Source organism: Salvia hispanica, chromosome 6 (assembly GCF_029641045.1).
Source record: "Salvia hispanica isolate PSC_SH4W2 chromosome 6, Shi_PSC_v1, whole genome shotgun sequence".
In the NCBI taxonomy this organism is placed as follows: domain Eukaryota; kingdom Viridiplantae; phylum Streptophyta; class Magnoliopsida; order Lamiales; family Lamiaceae; genus Salvia; species Salvia hispanica.
In genome coordinates this window covers 48,040,042-48,061,538 of record NC_142697.1, presented here as the reverse complement: position 1 = coordinate 48,061,538, position 21,497 = coordinate 48,040,042, and the positions used below count along the sequence as shown (strand labels likewise).

General features: G+C 32.9%; 2 protein-coding genes across 2 annotated transcripts; both read left to right on the top strand.

The window, feature by feature from the left end:
• Positions 1 to 6,971: 6,971 nt before the first annotated feature.
• On the top strand, positions 6,972 to 12,256 carry LOC125208391 (uncharacterized). Its single transcript, XM_048107995.2, has 18 exons — positions 6,972 to 7,085; positions 7,886 to 8,161; positions 8,242 to 8,738; positions 8,815 to 8,890; positions 9,314 to 9,355; positions 9,445 to 9,507; positions 9,584 to 9,633; positions 9,716 to 9,743; positions 9,979 to 10,053; positions 10,169 to 10,279; positions 10,366 to 10,426; positions 10,637 to 10,750; positions 10,952 to 11,073; positions 11,167 to 11,233; positions 11,440 to 11,484; positions 11,568 to 11,608; positions 11,747 to 11,873; positions 11,940 to 12,256. The coding sequence occupies exons 2-18, from the start codon at positions 7,940 to 7,942 to the stop codon at positions 12,068 to 12,070; spliced, it is 1,872 nt and encodes a 623-aa protein (XP_047963952.1). The 5' UTR covers positions 6,972 to 7,085; positions 7,886 to 7,939; the 3' UTR covers positions 12,071 to 12,256.
• A 6,648-nt stretch (positions 12,257 to 18,904) lies between these two features.
• Positions 18,905 to 19,386, top strand: LOC125208045 (VQ motif-containing protein 1-like). The gene has a single exon (XM_048107591.2). The coding sequence runs from the start codon at positions 18,959 to 18,961 to the stop codon at positions 19,232 to 19,234; it is 276 nt and encodes a 91-aa protein (XP_047963548.1). The 5' UTR covers positions 18,905 to 18,958; the 3' UTR covers positions 19,235 to 19,386.
• The last annotated feature ends 2,111 nt before the right edge of the window (positions 19,387 to 21,497 follow it).

The following is a 21,497-nucleotide window of genomic DNA, read 5'->3' as shown; positions in this document are numbered from 1 at the left end:
AAACTGCCAGTCCAATTTTGATATGAATAGTCGGTTCTGATTTAAACAAACTTGTCCCTAAGCTCTCTTAGGGACGTATACAACATAAAATTCATTGGTTATGAATTAGTAATGACGATTTTAATTTGGCTTCAAGCCCTAAGTCGGATTTATAGATACTTCATCTTCATGTGGTTTGATGAAAAAAAAAAAATTTCGAATGTGCAGTCATTTGCGGTGAACTATGATTACTTGCAAGATGGGGCATTAACGGTTTAATCTATATTAATTAATGGTCTAATGAAAATATTCGTGTGCGTGCATTTTTTTTAATATTACTCCACTTATTATACAATGTAACATGCACGATTGGTTATGCAGTGCATGATCCACAATAATTCTAATGTCAAATATTAAGCAATGTGACAGTGACAAATAACTAATACATGGATTAATGGAAAAGAAAAGACTATGTTAGTTAGTTATAGTTATAATTAATTGGACCATTAGCTTTTTATTTTCCTTTATTCTTTTAACTTTTTTTAATAAAAAAAAGTAGTTACATTACCAACTTAAGATACGTACATACAATTATAAAGTCTTGATAGTATGCAACACCACATGATTTGTGTCTTTAAAACTAATACCAAACCTTGAAACATATCTTATGGGTTGATCGATCTAGTGGTAGATGTGTTTTATGTGGCCATAGATTCTGAAATTAAACTTCACACTTGTGAATATTTTATTTTTATATAATTTATGTGTTATCATCTACACAATAGAGAAGGTTATCGCCAACATCAGAAGGCAGAAGCAGTACATAGACTCAGAGGCGGACCTACGTTCATTGGTGGGGGATCGTTGGAACCCCCAACATTTTAAGCTTTTACTATCATCATACGTATGCAGAAAATACAAAATGATTTCTGGCTTAGTTGGTTTGTCTAGCTGCCTTGTAACCAACAGATCAAGGGATCCACTACAACTAGCACTATTTTCATATTTGGGCACATTTTTATACATTTTCTTATACGAATTCATTTCTCTATTAAACAGTTTATTTTTATGATTCTCATAGTTAATTCATTAGGTACTAATTAATTTATTTATACATTTTTATTTTCTTACTCTAATAATTTTATGTATATTGTTATTATAAGATCATAAAGAATGTAACTTTAGTTTATATTGCTCATTCTTAAATTATTTATCATCCATCTCTATCTCATAGCTCTATAATGTTCTTGTCGGGACTGTTTATGATGTCGTTGACACTAATGGATGCCACGAGTTTTAATTTGTAACAGATAAAGTATATAAATTAGGAATGACTTTCCATTTTTAGTATGAGATTAATTTTGGTAGACGGGCGAAATAGAAAGATGAAACTATTTTTTTATGGACGAAAGAAGTACTAGTAATTCGGACCCCCCAGTATCAAAATCCTGCGTCCGCCACTGCATAGACTGTTAATCGACAACTGATGATGAACAAAGAACGTAAATTAAATGAGCCCCAAATTAGATTGGTTGAACGAAGTTGTCGCCTCGTGGATAGTCAACCAGCAGCTCCGAAGGCTGAATATAGTAAATATTTTCAACCCTCGTAGGCAGATAAATGAATCGGTGACTCCACTCGACCTCATTTGAATCCGTCATTTTCTTATCACTACTCATTATTATTACATTCATATATTTGTAATGTAATTTGTAAACTTATTTATGAAAGTGATTTTTGGCAATGGGATGAGGTAGGTCCATAATTTGTGCGCGTTGAAGCCTCTAAAACCGAAGGGAGAATAGTACACGTGGCAGCAAACATGAATCTATGTCAACATCACTACCATTGCCTTTTTATCCGGTCGCCGGTTCAATACAACGTTGCCCAATCTTCCACTCGACAATAATGGCAACCTAAATAAATAATTTACTATATGCATTTTCATCCTATGCCAAAAATAACACTTTAATAATTGAGGGAAGAGACTATTTAAATTCACCAAAAACAATTACTACTACTCGTAGATGTATAAATATTTCTTCTATTACAAGTTGGGGGTTTATTATATTTTTTGTTAAAAGTGCATGAAAGAAAAGATTCATTTTTCATCATTATATGCATATTTTATACATATTGATTGAATTCATTCATTATGCATGCAAAATAAATTTTATTGTATACTATATCTATGACATAGATGCATAAATATTTCTTCTGTTCCAAGCAGTGGCGGATCTTGGGGGGGGGAGCGGGGGCAGGAGGGGGCAGTCGCCCCCTTCATGCGACTAATTTCTTCTTATCCGGAAGTAAAATTACCATGTCCGTCCCCTCCGTTTGCCCCAATGTTGTCCCGAAAATCGAAAAAAATTGTCATTTTCGTCCTAAACGAACCTACTAATATATATTTCGCCCCCTCCGTTTATCAATCCTGGATCCGCCACTGGTTCCAAGTTGGGGATTCAGAATAATTTTTTTTGTTACAAGTGCATGAACGATAAAAGGTTCAATTTTCCATCATTATATCCATATATATTTATGTATGTAGTTAAATTCATTCACTATGCAGGCGTGTGGGTATATGTATCTATAAATATAGTCATGATTAAATTTTTCTAATGGTTTCATTCCTTGTATATTATTCCTTAGTTAGTCATATGCTCCTATAATCAATTAGAAAATAGTAAATGTTTAAACTTTTATATGGAGATAGTTTACAAATTTGTGGGACAAGATAAAAATTAAGATTGGGTTGCAATTTAATTATTTATCTTGGCAAAACTAGCTATTTATTTGGTACGAAGTTTGTTAATTAATTATACACGTTAAAACCCTCCTGATATTTCAAAAGAATTTAGGTACGGATTCTTGACAGACTAACTTTAGTTAGCTTTTATTTTAATAATTAAACATGAAGATCATAGATTAACAACCATATCTCGACTCATATTTAAATATATATCCTCTAACGAGATTAATTAATTTAATACGAGTATAATATAGAGTTTGCCGCAGTAGTAGTGTTTTCCATCATGTCATTGATGACTGCAATAAACAGAAAAAGAGCTCATATAAAAATCGTTAATTGGTAGGGTACCAAAAATCAATTATTTATATGGAAATATAAAGGGCTTATTTTGATAGAGATATTAACTTTATGACACTTGCACCCTCATCTCACCTTTCAAAATTAATTAGATAGCTACGTGTTGTTTTTCGACAAGGATTATGTGATGGGGTCAAAACTCCATTATGTATAATTTTTTTTTAATAATTTTTAAATTTGAATAATTTACGTGGGAGGAAGTTTGAGGTGGACTACCCATTCAAACAAAAAAGCCATTTATATTGGTTAGTGATTTCAAACAAATTTAGAAGATAATTGGTGCATGCATGATGTTAATTGGTGGTTGGTGACCTTGGCAAATTCAACGAACAAAATTACATATAAATATTAAGAGAAAATTATTAATAATTATAGAAGTCTTATAGGTAACTCCACTTATCACCAATTAGTTTTATAAACGAAACATCTATTATGGTATTTAAGAAAATTATCGGAGTCCGACAATATATCAGTAACCTAACAGTACATCTAGGTTCGTTCGATGAAGGACAGATCCAACCCGACTATAAAATTATCTTATCTTCATTTGATTTAAGTGTAACTTATAGATTGAATAGTCCAAGTTCATGATGTTCACTTTATTACCGATTATTTTTAAGCTCCAACTTCAAATTTAACGTTAATGTCGAGCCTTGACTCTTGAGTAACTAGTAATAATTGAATACTAATTAGAGCATAATTAGACCGAGCTTATTGGCCAATTTCATTAATTAGATAATTAATGTTTAAATGGACGTGTAAGAAGTTTGGTTTAATTAATGGTGATATATATATGTGGTCCATCGTATAAAAGTTAGGCACAAGCCCCACCCAAGTTACAACTTTTTTTCTATTCAAGAAATATTTTCTTTTTTTTCTATTGGAAAAAATTGTTGCGACGTAAGTATCTATCCAATGATCATTGTTGCAACACGAAAAGTTTCATCTTCTTAATTAATTACTTAATAAGAGGATAATGAGATGCTTTATAGAAGAATAATTAGGTTATTACCAAGATAAGGATGTGATGTAAGTGAACGAAAAAAAATTAAGCTATGTCCATCTAGTATATGCTAAAAAGGAGGATTATTATTTTGTCTATTATATAGATATAGATGTAAATTATGTAAGGTTTCTATCATCCCCATATAGTAGAGTGAGAGATATGACTTTATGAGTGAGAATTTACAAGAAAAATAATTAGTAATAGATGGTTTACTATGTATTTAAGTTAATCTCTTTTTACTTATCATTCTTAATCCGACGGGATAACTCATATATAAATATCTCAATATACTTTCTCATAATTCATATTTTACTTTTTTGCAAGAAAAATTAGGAGGATGTAGTTAGGGATATAATGACCACATCTTTTTTTTATAATAATATTGATAGATGATAATTCTTTGAACTCTTATCAGCAATTAGCATGAGATAAGATAAATAAAAAAAGACTATTTACTAGACGATAAGAGCCTTTACATTAATGTAGAATAATTAATCCACACAATTAATGATTAATTACTATATTTGAACTTTAGTTAACTTCTATATATGGATTAGTTAGTTAGTTAGTACTAGACAAAACAGCCACTTTCAGGCTGGAATCTAACTGTGACACCTACTTCTACAATATTGGTCGTTTGTTTGTATATTAGTAACCAATAATCTTAAAGAGATTTTGAATTAATTTGAATAAAGTCATATATCATTGTGCAAGGATCTAATTATGGTTGACCTTTGATAAATTGATATATATAGTCATTTGACACACTGTTTGCAAGCCTCATTGAACAAGTTGAATTGAACCAAATTGTGAAAGTTTGAGACTCATTTTCTACAAAGGCACCAAATTCATTATTTATTCAAGATTAGTTCTAGTTTGTGGCTCAAACATTTGAGCTTTTTAAAAAAAAAAAAAAATGACTTCCATTTTTTTAAACAACTCGAATTTTGTATAAAGTTTCAATTTTGGTCCGGAGTTTAATGTCGAAAAGCTAATCAACTCTCCATAATTATGCAGATAGTTGATTAGCTTTTGGACGACGGACACTCACAGTTTTTTTCGATATTTTCTTATTTCTTGAATCAATGAATTGAACAACAGATATTTCATATGATCTCTACATTATTAATACATGAAAAATTGACATGGGATGTTGAATGAAATTCCAACAAATTGACTCAACTTTCTAGCAAAGTTAGTACTACTATATTTTTAAAAACTTATCATAGATCATATACTATAGCTGACTCATTTGTTATGCATCAACTATTTTACTAATACACTAATCCTATCAATTAGATTGAACAAAATAGTAAAATATAATAAAATATTATAGTTGATAATCATTCAACATTTATTGGATTACATTGTAGATAAAAAGCCCCAATTGTACCTTAAATTAAACATATTCCACGCTGTCCATTCCTTATCATTGCCAACTTTCTTTCTCGAAAAGTGATCTAATTGTGATTCTATCGCCAACCAAATTATTCTTAATTACAACTTGACAACAAAAAAAGGTGTTGTGTTTAATGTTTGTATCATCCAACAACGACCTTCTTTATGTTTTTGTGTTCAGATTCCCATATCTTTTGAGAGCTTTGATTTGAACTCTTAGTTTAATTAAAATATTCCATATAGTTTAATCTATGAAATCTCATTAAATCTTGGAATCAAGAATGCTACCTACTTGAGAAATATGAGATATATACACACATCCCTACACAAAAAATGGTAGAGTAATAGAGAGTGATTAGCAGCACTTTTATGTGATAAAATTAGATTAAAAGTTATAATACTAATAATTACACTTATTAATTAAATTGTAGTACTAGTTATTGTTAAATAGGAAAATGATATTATACCTACTTTACATGAGAGTTACTTGTGAGCGTCACCCTCGTTTAATGTATGTTTAGTTTCGTTTTACTATTTTAGAGTAAATGTCAATTTTAGTCCTAAACATATGACCAAAATATAAATTTGGTCCAAAACATTCACTTTTTGAAAAATAGGTCATCAACAAATGAAAATGTCGACGAAGTAGTCCTTTTTTTTACGGTTCCATAAAAAAACTAACGGTCAACGCTAATTGCTCAGTGGCACGACCGTTAGTTTTTTGACAAAACCGTAAAAAAAGGACTACTCCGACAAAGGATTTCATTTGTTATGGACCTGTTTTTAAAAAAGTGAATGTTTTGAACCAAATTCGTATTTTGATCATATGTTTAAGACCAAAATTGTCCTTTATTCTTTATTTTATACTCCCTCCGTCCCACTTAAAATGAAACATTTGGGAATCGGCACGGGATTTTATGTAGTGTTTTTTTGTGAGTTGATGAGGAGAGAGTAAAGTAAGAGAGATGAAAAAGTAGAGATAGATTTGTTTCCATTTTAGAAAACGTTTCATTTTTAATCCGACAAACAAAAAAGGAAAGCGTTTCATTTTTAATGGGACAGAGGAAATAGTATATTTGATTTAGTTGATCTAATAAATTAAAATTTGCTATTGCCATTTTTAATACAACTTTCATAAACTCAAAGCTTGATTTAATATTTTATTCATTTATTTAAAGCTATAGAGAAAACGAACAAATTATTAAAGAACAATTATAACAATATTATGCTTTATTTGTAGAAAAAAAATACAAATTCTAATACATTTTTTTTTCTTAAATTGATTTTATAAATCTATCAAACTACTTACTATATATTTTTATTATGGCGTGAAAATTAAAAAAGTATTAATAAAAGTAAATTAGAGAAAAGAATTTGCATGGCTATTGGCTAAGTTATGACATGCAAATGGAGAAAATATGAACACACGTGGCGTAGGGAACTTCTCTCTTCTCCTCTCTTCCTTAAATTCTCCGATCCCAACTCCACTCCCCATACAAATTCAGCTCTAACTGCAACAACGAAAACTTGATCCGCAATCGGAAAACACAGATTTATCAAGAAGAATTTGATCTTTTTTCCCCCAAATTTTACAAGGTACGGTGTAATTCCTCATCCATAATTAACACTTTCCACACAATTGCACACATCTTGTTTGTCGAAATGCCGGAACCCTTTTGCTTGTATTCACGGATAACGGATTGATTGGCATGTGATCTTGATAAAGATCGTGTTTTTCTGGTTGATTTTCGGGCAATGATGTCGGATGCATTGATTGAGTTAAATTTAGAGAAAAAAAAAACAGAGTTTAAAGTTGATTTAGTTCAGGCAGAGTTATAATCTTTAGTTAGTTTATGTAAGCATAAAACATAGGCATTTCTAGTGAGGATTTTACTTGAGAAAGAAATCTTGGCTGATTGTAAATAGGAGTCAAGATCAATGTGGATGATCAATGTAGCATATTGAGGACATTTTTGTTTTTGGTATGAATATATGTAGTTGTGAGTATGTTGTTTAGGATTGTATCCTTGTTAGTATGCCTTGAATCCGTATAGTTTGCTGCTAGCCGAACGGGGGTCTCGCCCCCGGCCCGACGCTATGATATGTTTTTGTTTTAGGTCTTAATTTTATATTGGGCATAACCCGTCTTCTGTGTGCCTATTTATATAGGAGTAGGGCGCATAACTCTATAATCTGAAAACAATCTGAATAATATTTGTTTTCCGTTTCCATCCGTGGACGTAGCCAACGCAATGTTGGTGAACCACGTAAATTCTGTATCTCTTTACGTTTCTGTTTGTCTCGATTACACAATTGCTCTATTCTGCCACAACAATCCTTTGTCAGGATTTTCTCTAGGCTTCATCCCTTTGTAATGCTTCATCAATTGTTTACAGAATCAGATTGGTGAAGTCCAGAGCAAAAGAGTCTACCTTCCTTGAGTTTTCACCATGACATCGCCGATGCATCAGCACACTCGCTCCACGTCGTCTCACCTAAGTATGAAGAGACCTCAGAACAAGGCGGCTGCTCAAAGGCTTGCAGAGGTGATGGCTCAGCAGCCAGCCGATGACAAAGAGGAGGAGGATGAACTATACGATCTCAGCTCGGGCGGTCCATCAGCTGCTATAGGACTTGCTGGGGGAAGGCAAGCTCGAAGTAGTTCTCTGATGGTAAGATATCTAGCGTAGTTACCGATTTCTTGTAATTTTATTAGCTTGTGTAATGCCTGAACTTCTTTTTTACTTTCTAGTCAGTTCGTAACTCAGTTGATCAGCCTTCATCAGCTCGTCACCGACCAGCTCAGCCCAAGCCCGTTGAACCATCTTCTAAATCTGTCTCACCAGAACCGCACCAGCAGCCTTCATCAGCTCGTTATCGAAATTCTCGTTCCAAGATTCTTCAGCCATCTTCAAATACGGAACATCAGCAGCCTTTATCAGCTCGTCATGCTCCTTCCAAGCCCGTTGAACCATCGACTGAACATCAGCAGCCTTCATCAGCTCGGCATCGGCCATCAAAGCCTGTTGAGCCATCTCCATCTCTTAACTACTCTATCCACGGCCGTTCCTCTAATCATATGAACTCTTCGGAGGAACCACCACAGCCATCGTCTGCTCGAGTAGTTGGCCGGCCACATTTAAGGGTGAAGACAGTTCCCATGGTGCCATCAAGTGTGTCTCTGTCACTTAAACGAGTTTCATCGGTACATCCAGCTGATTCTCAACTTGATAAAGTTAAGGATAAAAGGTAGATATCTACTTACTTCCATTGTTTTTTTCAATCCAAGCAGTTAAATTTTTGGTCTCACTCTTATCATTCTCAGGTTATCTCTGGATTTTGGAACTTTCAAATTAAAAGAACAAGGTGGTCGGCAGTCTTCTTCTGCTCTACAAGACGAGGTACAATATATCGTGCATGATCTTGATATGATCCCACATTGGTTCTACGAATGTGTGAATGTTATATTAAGTGAGGCTCAAACCTTTACCTTTTACCTTTGACTGTGGTTTTGGGTTATGTTAGGGCTCTGTAACTTATAAGCTTAAAATTTGGTATGGTGGATTCGGACGGCCTACGGTTACTTTCACTCACCGATTGTTAAAGCATACTATAAGCTAGGAGTTACTCAACTGGAAATGTAGGCTGTCCGGATCCACGTTCATGCACCAAATTGAAACCATGGTCAAAAGTTAAGAATTGACTCCAACTTATGTGCATTTCTATGCTTTCACGTGGAACCGGTGTGAAAATTTCCTTTCTAGTAATGCTAGAAACGTCTATTTCATTCCATTTTATCACTGAGAGGATGCTTTGATTTGCAGCTTGACATGCTTCAAGAAGAAAATGAGAGTTTATTGGAAAAGGTGAACCTTCTAGGCTCCTTTTTATATTTACAGCTTTTTTACTTATAATTACCTATTGGTTAGCATCGTAACGTGGCCATCTGTTTCAGCTCAGGATAGCAGAAGAACGGTATGATGAAGCAGAAGCAAGAACTAGGCAGCTGGAAAAACAGGTGAGTGCAAAATTTATTTTTCTGGTTATACTTAAAATGTGGCTTTCATGTACTATTTTGATATGTATTCTTTCAGATTGAGTCTTTAGGAGATGGTGTATCTTTAGAAGCTCGGCTGTTAAGCAGGTGGGTTATGATTTTTCGAACTCTTTTGCTAAACATCGCGATTTCTGTGTGTAAACGTCTCCTTGCTACGCTCACTCTTCAGGAAGGAAGCTGAAGTTCAGAAACGAGAGGTATGTGGATTGTTTACTAGCGACTCTGGTTTTCCAATCCATATTTATCGGTAAGCGACATTAATACAATTTCAAGCTCCAACTGAAATATCAGAAAGTAAAGCTTTCCCATAAAGACCTAAAAATAGTAGTACTAACAACTCGCGACATCTCATCAGTAGCTTGTGTAGCTCGTTAGTCTTTCGACAGTTTGAAAAATTAGTGTGCAAGTTGAACGATGTTTTTCTCCTTCCAGGTTGCTCTTAAAATTGCAGCAGATACTTACGGTGGAGGCAATGAGGAGCTGGCAGTCCTCCGAATGGAGATTGAGGTATTTGGGATCATTAGATTTCACCCTTGCCGTTTTTCATTTTCTAAACAATGTACAATTTGTTAAGTTCGATTATTTTGAAGTGAGGATTTATGTGTTTTTTTTTTTCTTTAAGGCCTCAAGGGACGAAGCTAACTCTGTTCACGATCAACTCCACGAAGCCGAGCAAGAAGTTAAATCGCTTAGGATAACTACGCAGAGAATGATACTGACTCACGAGGAGATGGTATCTACCGGTTAAACCAGACCTTGGCTCGTTACAGTCATTCTTTGCTTGTCCTTACTTATTTGATTGACAGTCTAATACTTTAGGAAGAGGTTGTTCTCAAGAGGTGTTGGCTTGCTCGATGCTGGAGCTTATGCATTCGCCATGGTAAATTTTGCTATTCCCGTCTGTCATCCATTCTTTGAATCCTTCCTTTCTCCAACCGAATGTCAGTTTGAACTAAAATATCGAAAGAGGTGAAAACCTACAATAGAAGGTGACTAATTTTTGTGGACGACCCAAAATGGAAAAACATTACTATTGGTTTATGACGAAGGGAGTATTACTTATAGGTATATTTTCATTCATTTTATGCAGGGCTCCATGCTGAGATAGCTGAAGCAAGATATGAATATTGGTCACGCTTTGCTTCACGCCCAGTCGAAGTTATATTGGCAGCCGGGCACAAGGCCAAAGATGCACAATATTCCGGTAAAGCTCCCTTTTCGCTCAACCTTATTTTCATTCTTCGACTCAATTCTTTTCTTCTCAGAAGATTCAAGATGTTTACAGTATTGAATCATGAATGGTGAAGTTTATTTGTTATATCGAACCAAGACTCCATTTTTATCTCATATTTTCTATGCAATCTATGATTTGGTTGGATTAGTATTTCTCCTATCCTGTTGTCAGCTACCGATGGTTTAGAAGAAAGGAAGAGAGTTCTGAAGGAGAAGGAAGACCTTACAAACAGAGTCGACGTGGAAAGTATGCTTATGGTTGAAAAAGGTCTCAGGGAACTGAGCTCCCTCAAGGTTCAGCTCCCAATCTCACTAATTCTATCAGATAATTCTTCTGAATAATTCAAACTCGAACACGAAAATCGTTTGTTTGTCTTTCTTTGAAAGGTAGAGGAGGCAATAGCTGTGGCATCGGCCCAAAAGCGTCGCCCGTGTATTTTAAAATCTAATACAGGTATGTATGGATTCATCTCTCAGAGTCTTCTTTCGAAATGTGAGCAATACGATTTATAGAGCAACAAAATATCAAAAATATGTTTCTAATCGATCGAAGATGATAGCTTGAAGGAATTCTCTATAGGTTCTATTAGTTGCATCTCTGTATAACTTTACAACCTGAATTGCGTTCTTTGGTAACATCGTCTCAAATTCGATCTGCAGATGAAGGGAAGCTACCGGCTGAGTCCAACTATTCCGATACATTTGGTAGATTACTGTCTTCACCTATTCATTCTGTACAATGGAAAGTCTGATATCTGAATGTATTTACCGAGCATGCTTCTTTTCAGGATTGAGTCCGGATGAGTGCGAAGACGTGCTTCTTAAACAAGTAAGTCCGAATATCTCAGTGCTATGTATGTTTTCACTTGCCTTGATATGCTTTAGAAATCAAATTGATACCTCATAGATCAATGATCATATGGAATGGCTATTAGAGTCGAATATGCTCACATTTGTCGTGTTCAAGGCTTGGCTTTCGTACTTCTGGAGACGAGCAAAAACTCTAGGGCTCGAACCTGATATCGCTGATGATAGACTGCAATTCTGGATCAGCCAAGAGAACCGGCCGCCTAATTCACATGATGCCGTTGATGGTACTCATTCATAGTTTTAGTTCACATATTTTTTGTGACAAGTAAATATATGTGATCGTGTGACAGTCGAGTGCGGCCTTCTGGAGCTCCGGAAGCTGGGGATGGAGGCGAAGCTGTGGGAGGAGTCGCGGAGATTGATCGATCATAACCCCTCGCACAAAACGCTGCTGGAAACTGAGTACCAAATTTTGTCATAAGCTTTTTTCTTCTTCTTCTTCTACATTTCCCTTTATTTTTTCTTGCTACATTTTGGTGCGTTGCTTCTATCATTTTATGATCAATCTTGATTGGAAAGTGAGCTATTTCTTCGAATATTTTCCTTTTCCATATTGGAGTGTAAATCTAGAGACTACTGAATTTTACGAGGAGTTATCGTTCTGGCATACTAGCTATTTAAGTCGATCTTTTACTTCACACTTTTTACGTAAGAGAATGCACACGTGAATCTGAATAGGATCACTCATGACCCCGTCACCGATCACCTCTGATGACATACTGATAAATTTTTTCCCATAAAAATAATACTCCCTCCGTCCCGCTCTAGCAGTCTCATTGACTTTTCTGCACTCGTTTTGTAAAAATGATAATAAATAGTTAAAGTGGAGAAATAATAAAGTAAAAAAGAGAATAATGTAGATAAGACTCTTCTCTATATTATTCTCTTTTTTACTTTATTATTTCTCCACTTTAACTATTTATTATCATTTTTACAAAACGAGTGCAGAAAAGTCAATGGGACAGCTAAAGCGGGACGGAGGGAGTAGTAAAATGACCCAATTAACAAGGAAGGGAGTATATATTAAATTTGGAATTTTGAGATAATAATTTTCTTATGTTAATTTATTATTTACTTAAACTTGGACGAAAACCGTTACCAATTCTATTTATAGGAAGTTGATTGAGTATATATTCTTTTTCTCCTAATCAACAAATTATTATGTGGTTAGTGTGAATTGGTCCACAAATTGTAGTAGTTGTTATATTCAACTACAACTCTTTAACTTTTTATTCAGTCAAAATGGAAACAATAATAATGTTATTGGCGCAATCTTGTCATGTAACAACAATACACTTTTCCTATCATTGGAAAATAGTTGCAATCTAATTTGGTCTAATTTAATCTTCTTCTTGTCTTCTAGACTCTAGAAAATCATTTTCTAGATATGATTATTTTTTATTTCCTATCATTTTAAATCTTAGAAATGAATTAATAATTTTTTAAAGTATCATTTGGATGTGTAAAAGAATCATAAGAATGTAAAATGCATTTTGCATTCTTGTACAACGTTTCATATAAAAAAATTCAAAAATTTAACGATATAATATGAATAAAAAAAAATTATTTTAGCATACAAATTTTTGTGTGTCTATCAGTGGTTGCTTGTACAAATTTTTCAATAATTTTGTCTCTCTTCTAGAAGTTCTTTTTGAAGCCCGGTCATATGAATATTAAATAATTTGACTGTCATCTGAATATTATAAACAATGATACTTATTATATTATTTTATTATGTTACAAAATCAATGTAGTATATTAAGCAATTGTCAACATTATTTTGTTCACATTGATAGCAACATTTATCTCCAATTGTTAAATGTGATTTTAAGACATCACAATTCACAAGTCACTTTTAAGCTGAAATTTGCACACAATTTGACGGATTAAAAGTCAAATTGTCATAAAATATAGACTAAATTAGATTGTTGTCATTTTTCATATCTATGACTATAGATAAAAATTCGTTTTTTCAATTGGATGTGATTTTATAAGTTTGATAAGATAAAGAATTATTTGCGTTAATTTGTGTTGTGTTTGAATTTATTATTTGATTGATTGTTAAAAAAAATTGAAGGATTATGATTTTTTTTATTATGCATTAAAATATGATAAATAATCAATTTATATTTGGGGTGATAAAATGATCACGCAGTTAGATGATTAGGTGTGGACCAAGTTGTTTATCACGACTCTATCCTTCAAACCAAATATTTAATATATTTGAACCATTTTATCAATCATAACTTTTTTGTACTATTAAACCAAAATTAATAAGCTAATATTGACTTAAACAAACACATCCTAAATTTTTCAATGATAATCTAATCAAATATTTAAAGACCGAAAATTAAGTCATTTGATTGGTGGTGTGAACATAGATTCTTATACGCCAATGGAAGTCCGAAGAGGGCAAGTAATTTCTCATATTATTCATATTCGTATATAATTATGTGAATCAATCAATTTGAATTATTTTCATTAATTGATCAATATTGCATAAATTATATTTTACACTTCTTGTAAGAAAACCTTGCATAAATAATTGTATTGTGAGTTATATATTGATATATCTTACTTTAGTATAATTTTAATTTGATTAATTTTGTGAAATAGATTGTGAGTCAAATAACGATACTATTAGTAAATAAGCGATAATATTGAAAATAATAATTAAGTGAGTTTGTGTATGAATTATGTACTAATTAAAATACAAGGGACCCTCAAAAATGACAAATTGAATTAATAAATGGAGTGATATTTTGTTTTTTCCTTATGAGGGAAGTAACTTTTTTGTTTTATTCATATATATGTGTTTGCTTAGATACTATTGGTTGATACTTATCACTTTAATTTAATCAGTATTGTTTGTGAGTAATCTGCCAATGGCATTGCCACACGTCACTAGTAAGTTAATGTATTTAACAGATTATCTTAATCATGAGCCTTTGAGTAATTAATTAATTAAAATAATTAATTGATTTGTCTTTTTTCGGAAACAAATCGAGACTCGTCATCACATGTTTAGATTGTATGACAAGTAAAATAAAATAAGCAGCTAGTCAAGTCCAAAATTTGAGGAGATCGTTCATAATATTTTAGTTGAAATAAAGAATTCGTGGACAACAATCATCATCGATGAATATTTTATTTTATTATGATTTTATATATTAATCTTAAAATAAAAAAGGAATACCAAAGAAAGATAAATTAAGTAGATAAAGGATTAATGTTTCATCATAACAATCCAAATTTTAAAATTTAGGTAGTTAAGTGTACTTATTTAAAAAAAATTAAGTATAACATAAATTATTAAAATAATCTTAGAAATATTAATGTGGCCAATAAAATGAAAATGTTATATGTGGATTTTCATATAGTTAACATTTAATTATATGAATTGTAATTAGGAATTGGTTCAGTTAGATTTAACCACTCAGCTAAATAAACACTTATTTTTACCCTTATTTTCACATCTAAATCGAGTTCAAATTTAACACAAATCACACTACATTTCTATTAAATGCTCCTATTGAATGTCAAACAATTAGTTACAAGTTTTGTTACAATTACCTAGTGTACTTTATTAAAATTCTGAAAACTTAAAAACGAAATGTCAATATTATAAATTAATGCTTCTTCAATGTATGAACTATGAATTTTGAGACCAAGAATTATGAAACCATTTAATGAATTATGGAAATGAATTACCAAATTTTGAAACACGCTCAAGGCCTTTAATTCCCTACTCTCCTACTTATGAATGTGGGAGGAACCTTCTAATAACGTAATAACCCGAATTACATAATTTATTGTAGATATTAATTAATGCTCTTTGACTATTTACTTAGTCATTATCCAAAAATGAAATACGTACCCTTTTCAATACAATCCTAATATTCCATGTTCCGACGATTATATTTACAATCCAATTTGTATTTACAATCCTAATATTCCATGTTCCTAACAATCTATGTTCCGACGTGACTTGACTAGATGCATCAGAGCATCCGCATCGCGTCTCGATGCGGGCTCTATTTCGTCTCGGAGAGACGAGACAGCATCGAGACAGCGATGCGGGGCGCTGTCTCGTCTCTATCTCATCCCACGTCTCTCCGCGAAGATGTGGTCTCTATCTCATCCCACGTCTCTCCGCGAAGATGTGGCTGGCAAGCTCCCATTCGTGCGTGACGCCCACTCGCCGGCCCGCGAGTGAGCGTCGTTTATATCCGTTGAAAAATGTTTTTTTTTTAAATTCCTAAAAAATTAAAAAAAAAATCCCAAAAAATACTAGTCATTTATAGCCGTTTTTATCAAATTTTAAATTTTTTTTTCTAATTTTTTAAAGCCCCCAATCACTTCTATAAATATCAAATCATTCCCACAAATTATCCACCATCAAAATACTCTCTATTCTCACTCAAACACTCTCTATTCAATAAATTGTAATATTAGGATTTCAATTATGTACTTTTTGTATTTTCGGATGTTGTAATTTTTGTGGTTTTTAATAATTTTATGAATTATTAGTATTAATTTAATATTTCAATGAAATATTAATTGAATTTATTGGAAATAAAAATAAAAAATGAAATTGAATGAATAGTTAAGAGATGAGATGGTCAAGAGATGGAGTGATGTAGATACTGTATCTTAGTTAAGAGATGGGGTGAAAAGTACAGTGGGGCCATAAATAGTGAAGAGATGAGATTGAGACGGTTAAGAGACAGATATGCGAATGGCCTTAAACGATGATATTTTAATTTACTATTACTATTAAATTAAAGATGTGATTTCGACTAGCTGTATTTTTCATAATTCATATCATACTTTATTTTCCATGAAATCAGAGATTATTGTCAATTAAAAATAATATACATATAACAACAAGATACTAATCAATAGTATTCTAAATTGGTCAAATTAACCGGTGAATTGATCAAGCTTTGATGAAAGTTGAAATTAATGTGGTGTGGCCACCATTTTGAGAAGGTACGAATTACTGGATTAAGACAAAGATCAACTTGCAATCTGGTCAGCACATTTTTTATTGACGCGCCACTGCACTTTGCGGCTTCAATTCCACCACGACACACACTACTATTTTTTATTGTAGTTTCAATAATAATATAAATATATAATAGTCACGTAAAATCAGCAAAAGAAAAGTATTCCATATTATTATAATTACCCTTTTTATTCTTTAATATCTAATTATTCTTTCACCTTTTTAGACAAATTTAACTTTTTTTTCAAAATTATGCCAGACATTACTAGTAGTACAAAACAAATCAACACATTATCGTGCAAATTGAAATATATATAGTCAAGGGCAGATCTAAGACCGACTCCACTGACAGCTCATGAAGGCCGAGAAATTCTACTAAATAAATTGTCGTTGACAGCTCTGCTGTAATCCTAGATATTGGGGTTAACTTTCATTCTTCATCCTTCATACAATGCAAACCGCGACCGCCAAACTGTCTTTACCTTGCAACATCGGCGACAACTTTCTTCACATGTATTCGATCAAAATAGTTTAATTAATTAGATATGTCAACAAATCTAAGTCCTTGAGTTTTATGACTGAGCAATCCTTGAAACTTAGAAATGGGGTGATTAAGTAAGTTTATTATAGAGATTTTATAAGCCTTTGGAGCTTATAAAACATTTCAAGAGTACTTATAGGAGGAGTCATATATATGCCTCAAAAGTTTATAAATTGTTAAAACGTAACTTCAATTTGAATTGGATTTCGACTTGACTTTAAGACATTGAGACCTTTATGATTAAATCTTGGGTTTGGTTATTTCTTTGTGTTGCTATATATGTCAACATTATGACAGTATCTTCTTATAGCTACGTGGATCCACCTAAATTTTATTGTGGGTGCAAGTCTAAACCACACACAAGTTAGGCTGATATATTGACCAATGTTTAGTTTAATTAGGTAGACTATAAGACTTTGAAATAATTGGATCTTGAAATTTTTATTTAGGATCAATTATTAAAATTGCAACTAGTGTATGACAATGAAAAACAAATATAGAGGCTTCTTGCACAAATATAAATGAGTGTCATGTGAACTACATATAGTTCTTGGTACTTATTAAATTGACAATGCAAATTCTAGAGTACTTCCTCCGTTCCATGTTAATAGAGTCATTTTTCTTTGCCCGCAGGGGTTTAGCGCAGTTGGTTCCGGGGGAGCAGATATTGCTACAAGGAGCTGGGTTCAAATCCCACTACTGGCGTGTGGGAGCTTCCATCTCTCAGGCACAAGTGTGAGGCCTTGAGAGATGGGCTCCTGTCAGGACAGTGGGTTGAAGGCCTCCTCTCTAAAGGGCCGCTGTGTACCCTGATTGAACCCCCTCACAAACTGTCGGGCCGGGGTGTGGGGGCGGCCAGGGTGACCGCATCACCTTTTGCTACAAGAGTCATTTTTCTTCAGAATGTTTTAAGATAATTGAGTTTTATTTATTTTTGGCAAAAAGTAACTCTCTCTTTTACTTTATTCTTTTTTCATCTCTCTTACTTTATTCACCATCCATTTAACAAACTATTCTTAAATTTCGTGCCGAAATAAACCGAAATAATTCTAAAATAAAAGTGTTAAAACTCTTAAATCTCATCCCACATCGATTTAGCGATGATCCTAGCTCATCTATATAAGTATGGATAATCCTCTCCTTCTAAAACTTTTTAATGGGTGAATGACCAAATTCTAATAAAAAGTCGAGACTATAAACCGAAAAGGCGAAAACAATTCTCAAATGACACTGTAATCAAACTTTTCAAAATGTCAGTGGCCAATTTCTAATAAAAAATCGAAACTGTAAACCGTAATCGAGGGGTGAGTGACCAGTTTCTGATAAAAAAAAGTCGAGACTATAAACCGAAAAGGCGAAAACAATTCTCAAATGACACCGTAATCAAACTTTTCAAAATGTCAGTGGCCAATTTCTAATAAAAAATCGAAACTGTAAACCGTAATCGAGGGGTGAGTGACCAGTTTCTGATAAAAAAAAGTCGAGATTATAAACCGAAAAGGCGAAAACAATTCTGAAATGACACGTAATCAAACTTTTTAAAAATGATGTAAACTTCCAGCGAGTTAAGTCCCTCATCAATTATTGAATTTTTTTTGCCCAATCGCGTGGTTTGACTGACTTACTCCTGCATGAAACGACGGTCAACTTATTTCATCTCTCAAAATCCGTACACACGCCCACCCGTATAAATACTCCTTCAAATCCCCAAATTAAACAAAACACACAAACACGCAGCGAATTAGGGAAATCGAATCGAGATGGCAATGCGCGGCGGCGAGAGGAGCGGAGTGAGGGTGGTGATAATCAACACCGAGTACGTGGAGACGGACGCGGTGAGCTTCAAATCGGTGGTGCAGAGGCTCACCGGGAAAGACGCGGCGGCGGCGGCGGAGTCTCGGCCGGGAATTGGAAACGAGGCCGGGTTCTGGAAGGCGCCGGGGCTGGAGAAGATGGTGTCGTTCAAGGATTTCGATCGGATGCTCAAGGAATTGCCGCCGCTTGATGAATTATACAGGCTTTACGCCGATAATTGAGCTTCCGATTTGGGGGATTTTGGCTTTGGTTTCTCACGTATATATGAATAATTATTTATTTATTCTTTTTGGATTTTTGCGGTGTGTATATATATATATTGTTTATAATTATTTTCTATTTTATAATATCTGAGTCAGCTGATTAGCCTGAATTGGACGTACCAACAATTATCTTTGATCTTATCAACAATTTTTGTAATTTTAAATAATGGCAAAAGTTATAAGATTTAGATTTTATTGAAATTATTTATTACTAGTATTTTATAGGAGTATAAAATTGTACTAATAATCAGGATAATGTCGAAGAATTAAACAACATCATCTATTCATAAAGAAATTAATATTCGAATAATTTCGAAACTCGCTCCGTCTCCTATTAGGAGTAACACTTTGACCGGGTACGGGTTTTTAGAAATGTAAATAAAAGTTGGTTGAAAAAGTTAGTGAAATGTGTGACCCATTTTTTTATAGAGTGAACTAAAAAAAACACCCTTATGTATTGTCATTCGAACGTTGGAGGTACCCATATTTCAAAAAATGCATCAGACACCTCTATGTATGCATGTAATATCATTTGAAGTCATTTTTCACTTTTTTACGGTCGTTCATGCCCTTCTCACCCTCGTTTTTTTTTTCCAAAATGCCACCTAGGGTATTTCAGTCTTCTCAAATAGAGTAAATTACAAATTTGGGACCTATATATGGGGTTCGAACGCTAGACAACCCTAAGTTTCAAAAATATCGCCACACCCCTTTATGTATGAACCTAATATCATTTGAAAGACCTTTTCACTATTCACATAATTTTAAGCTATTTTTCCACTGGTTTTTTAATCTTCAGAATGAACCATTTTCTTTTCCACTCTGCCACTTCTGCCTGTTGTCTATTTGAACTTCACTCTCAATAAAAAGGACCGTTCACTTCTTCTCTTCTCTCTCGATGGAGGGCTTAAGCCCCTTTCGAGAACCTTTTTTTTTTGTTTTTTCTATTTCAACTTTTTGAAAATTATTAAAAATTTTCTTCAGCCTTCACCAAGTTAATATTGTTGGAGAGTAAATAATCAAAATTGGAATGATAGAAGGGGCTGAACTGCATTTTTGTATCAAAATTGCAGAGGTAAAAAATGGATGTCCTCGTTAGAGAGGATAAAGAAGATTAAACTTTTTAAAAAATAATAATATAATATTATTATATTATCTTTCGTGTTAAACATGTAGACATGAAGACAAATTATTTCCTTAAAAATTGTAAAGAGTTAAATTTTATATCGTTTCAAGTATCAATAGTATTAAAATTTCATTTGAGGTACCCCTATAAGAATATTAAAATATCATAAACAGTACCCCTTGTTTTGGCAAAGACCAGAATGCCCTTAGTGGCATTTTGGTTAAATTCAAGTGGAAAAAGAGTTTAAAAGTCCGTGAACAGTGAACAAATCCTTCAAATAATATTAAGTCCATACATAGAGGTGTGTGGCGATATTTTAAAAACATAGGGGTGTCTAGCGTTCGAACTCTCATACATAGGTACCAAATTTGTAGTTCACTCTTTTTTATATTGGTTTTATAATAAAATGTGAGTGAAATCAGTTAGTGGAATATGAGACATACTTACCATTTATAGTAAAAATGAAGTGCTACTCTTAATTGGGGACGAATCAAAATGAAAATTAGTAACTCTTATTCAGGAACGGAGGGAGCATATCGCAACTTCATGATTCTTTGAATTATTCATGCTCATGTAATTTCTTGGATCATTTCTTTGATCATTTGTTTATTAACTTAAAATATGTTGAAAATATCATTATGATAAGTGTCCAAAAAGGGTCATTTGTTTATTAACTTAAAATTATAATTATTGTATACCCCAGTGAGTGAAAAATCTGCCCAAGTTGCATTCTATTAATTTATGGAATTTAAAAGTTAGTAGATCAGATCATGAATTAGTGCAGTTCTAATATATTTATAATTAATAAGTACTACTAGTAGTAGTATTATTTACCCAATCAGATCAGAGTTGGTGAAGTTTTAAGCAATTAATCTACATAAATAATATGTGGATAATTTATTTTATGGTTGAGAATCTAGTTGATTAGAAGTTAGAACAAATATTTAATATTTTGATTGTTGGTATTAAGTTGTTGAACGCATATCTATATGTCTAATAGGAGTATAATCTAATTCTGGTGTAAAATCGTTGATCCACCGTTGGTAGATTTCTAACTTATAATTGGTTAACCTATTGTTTAATCGTTTAAAAAAA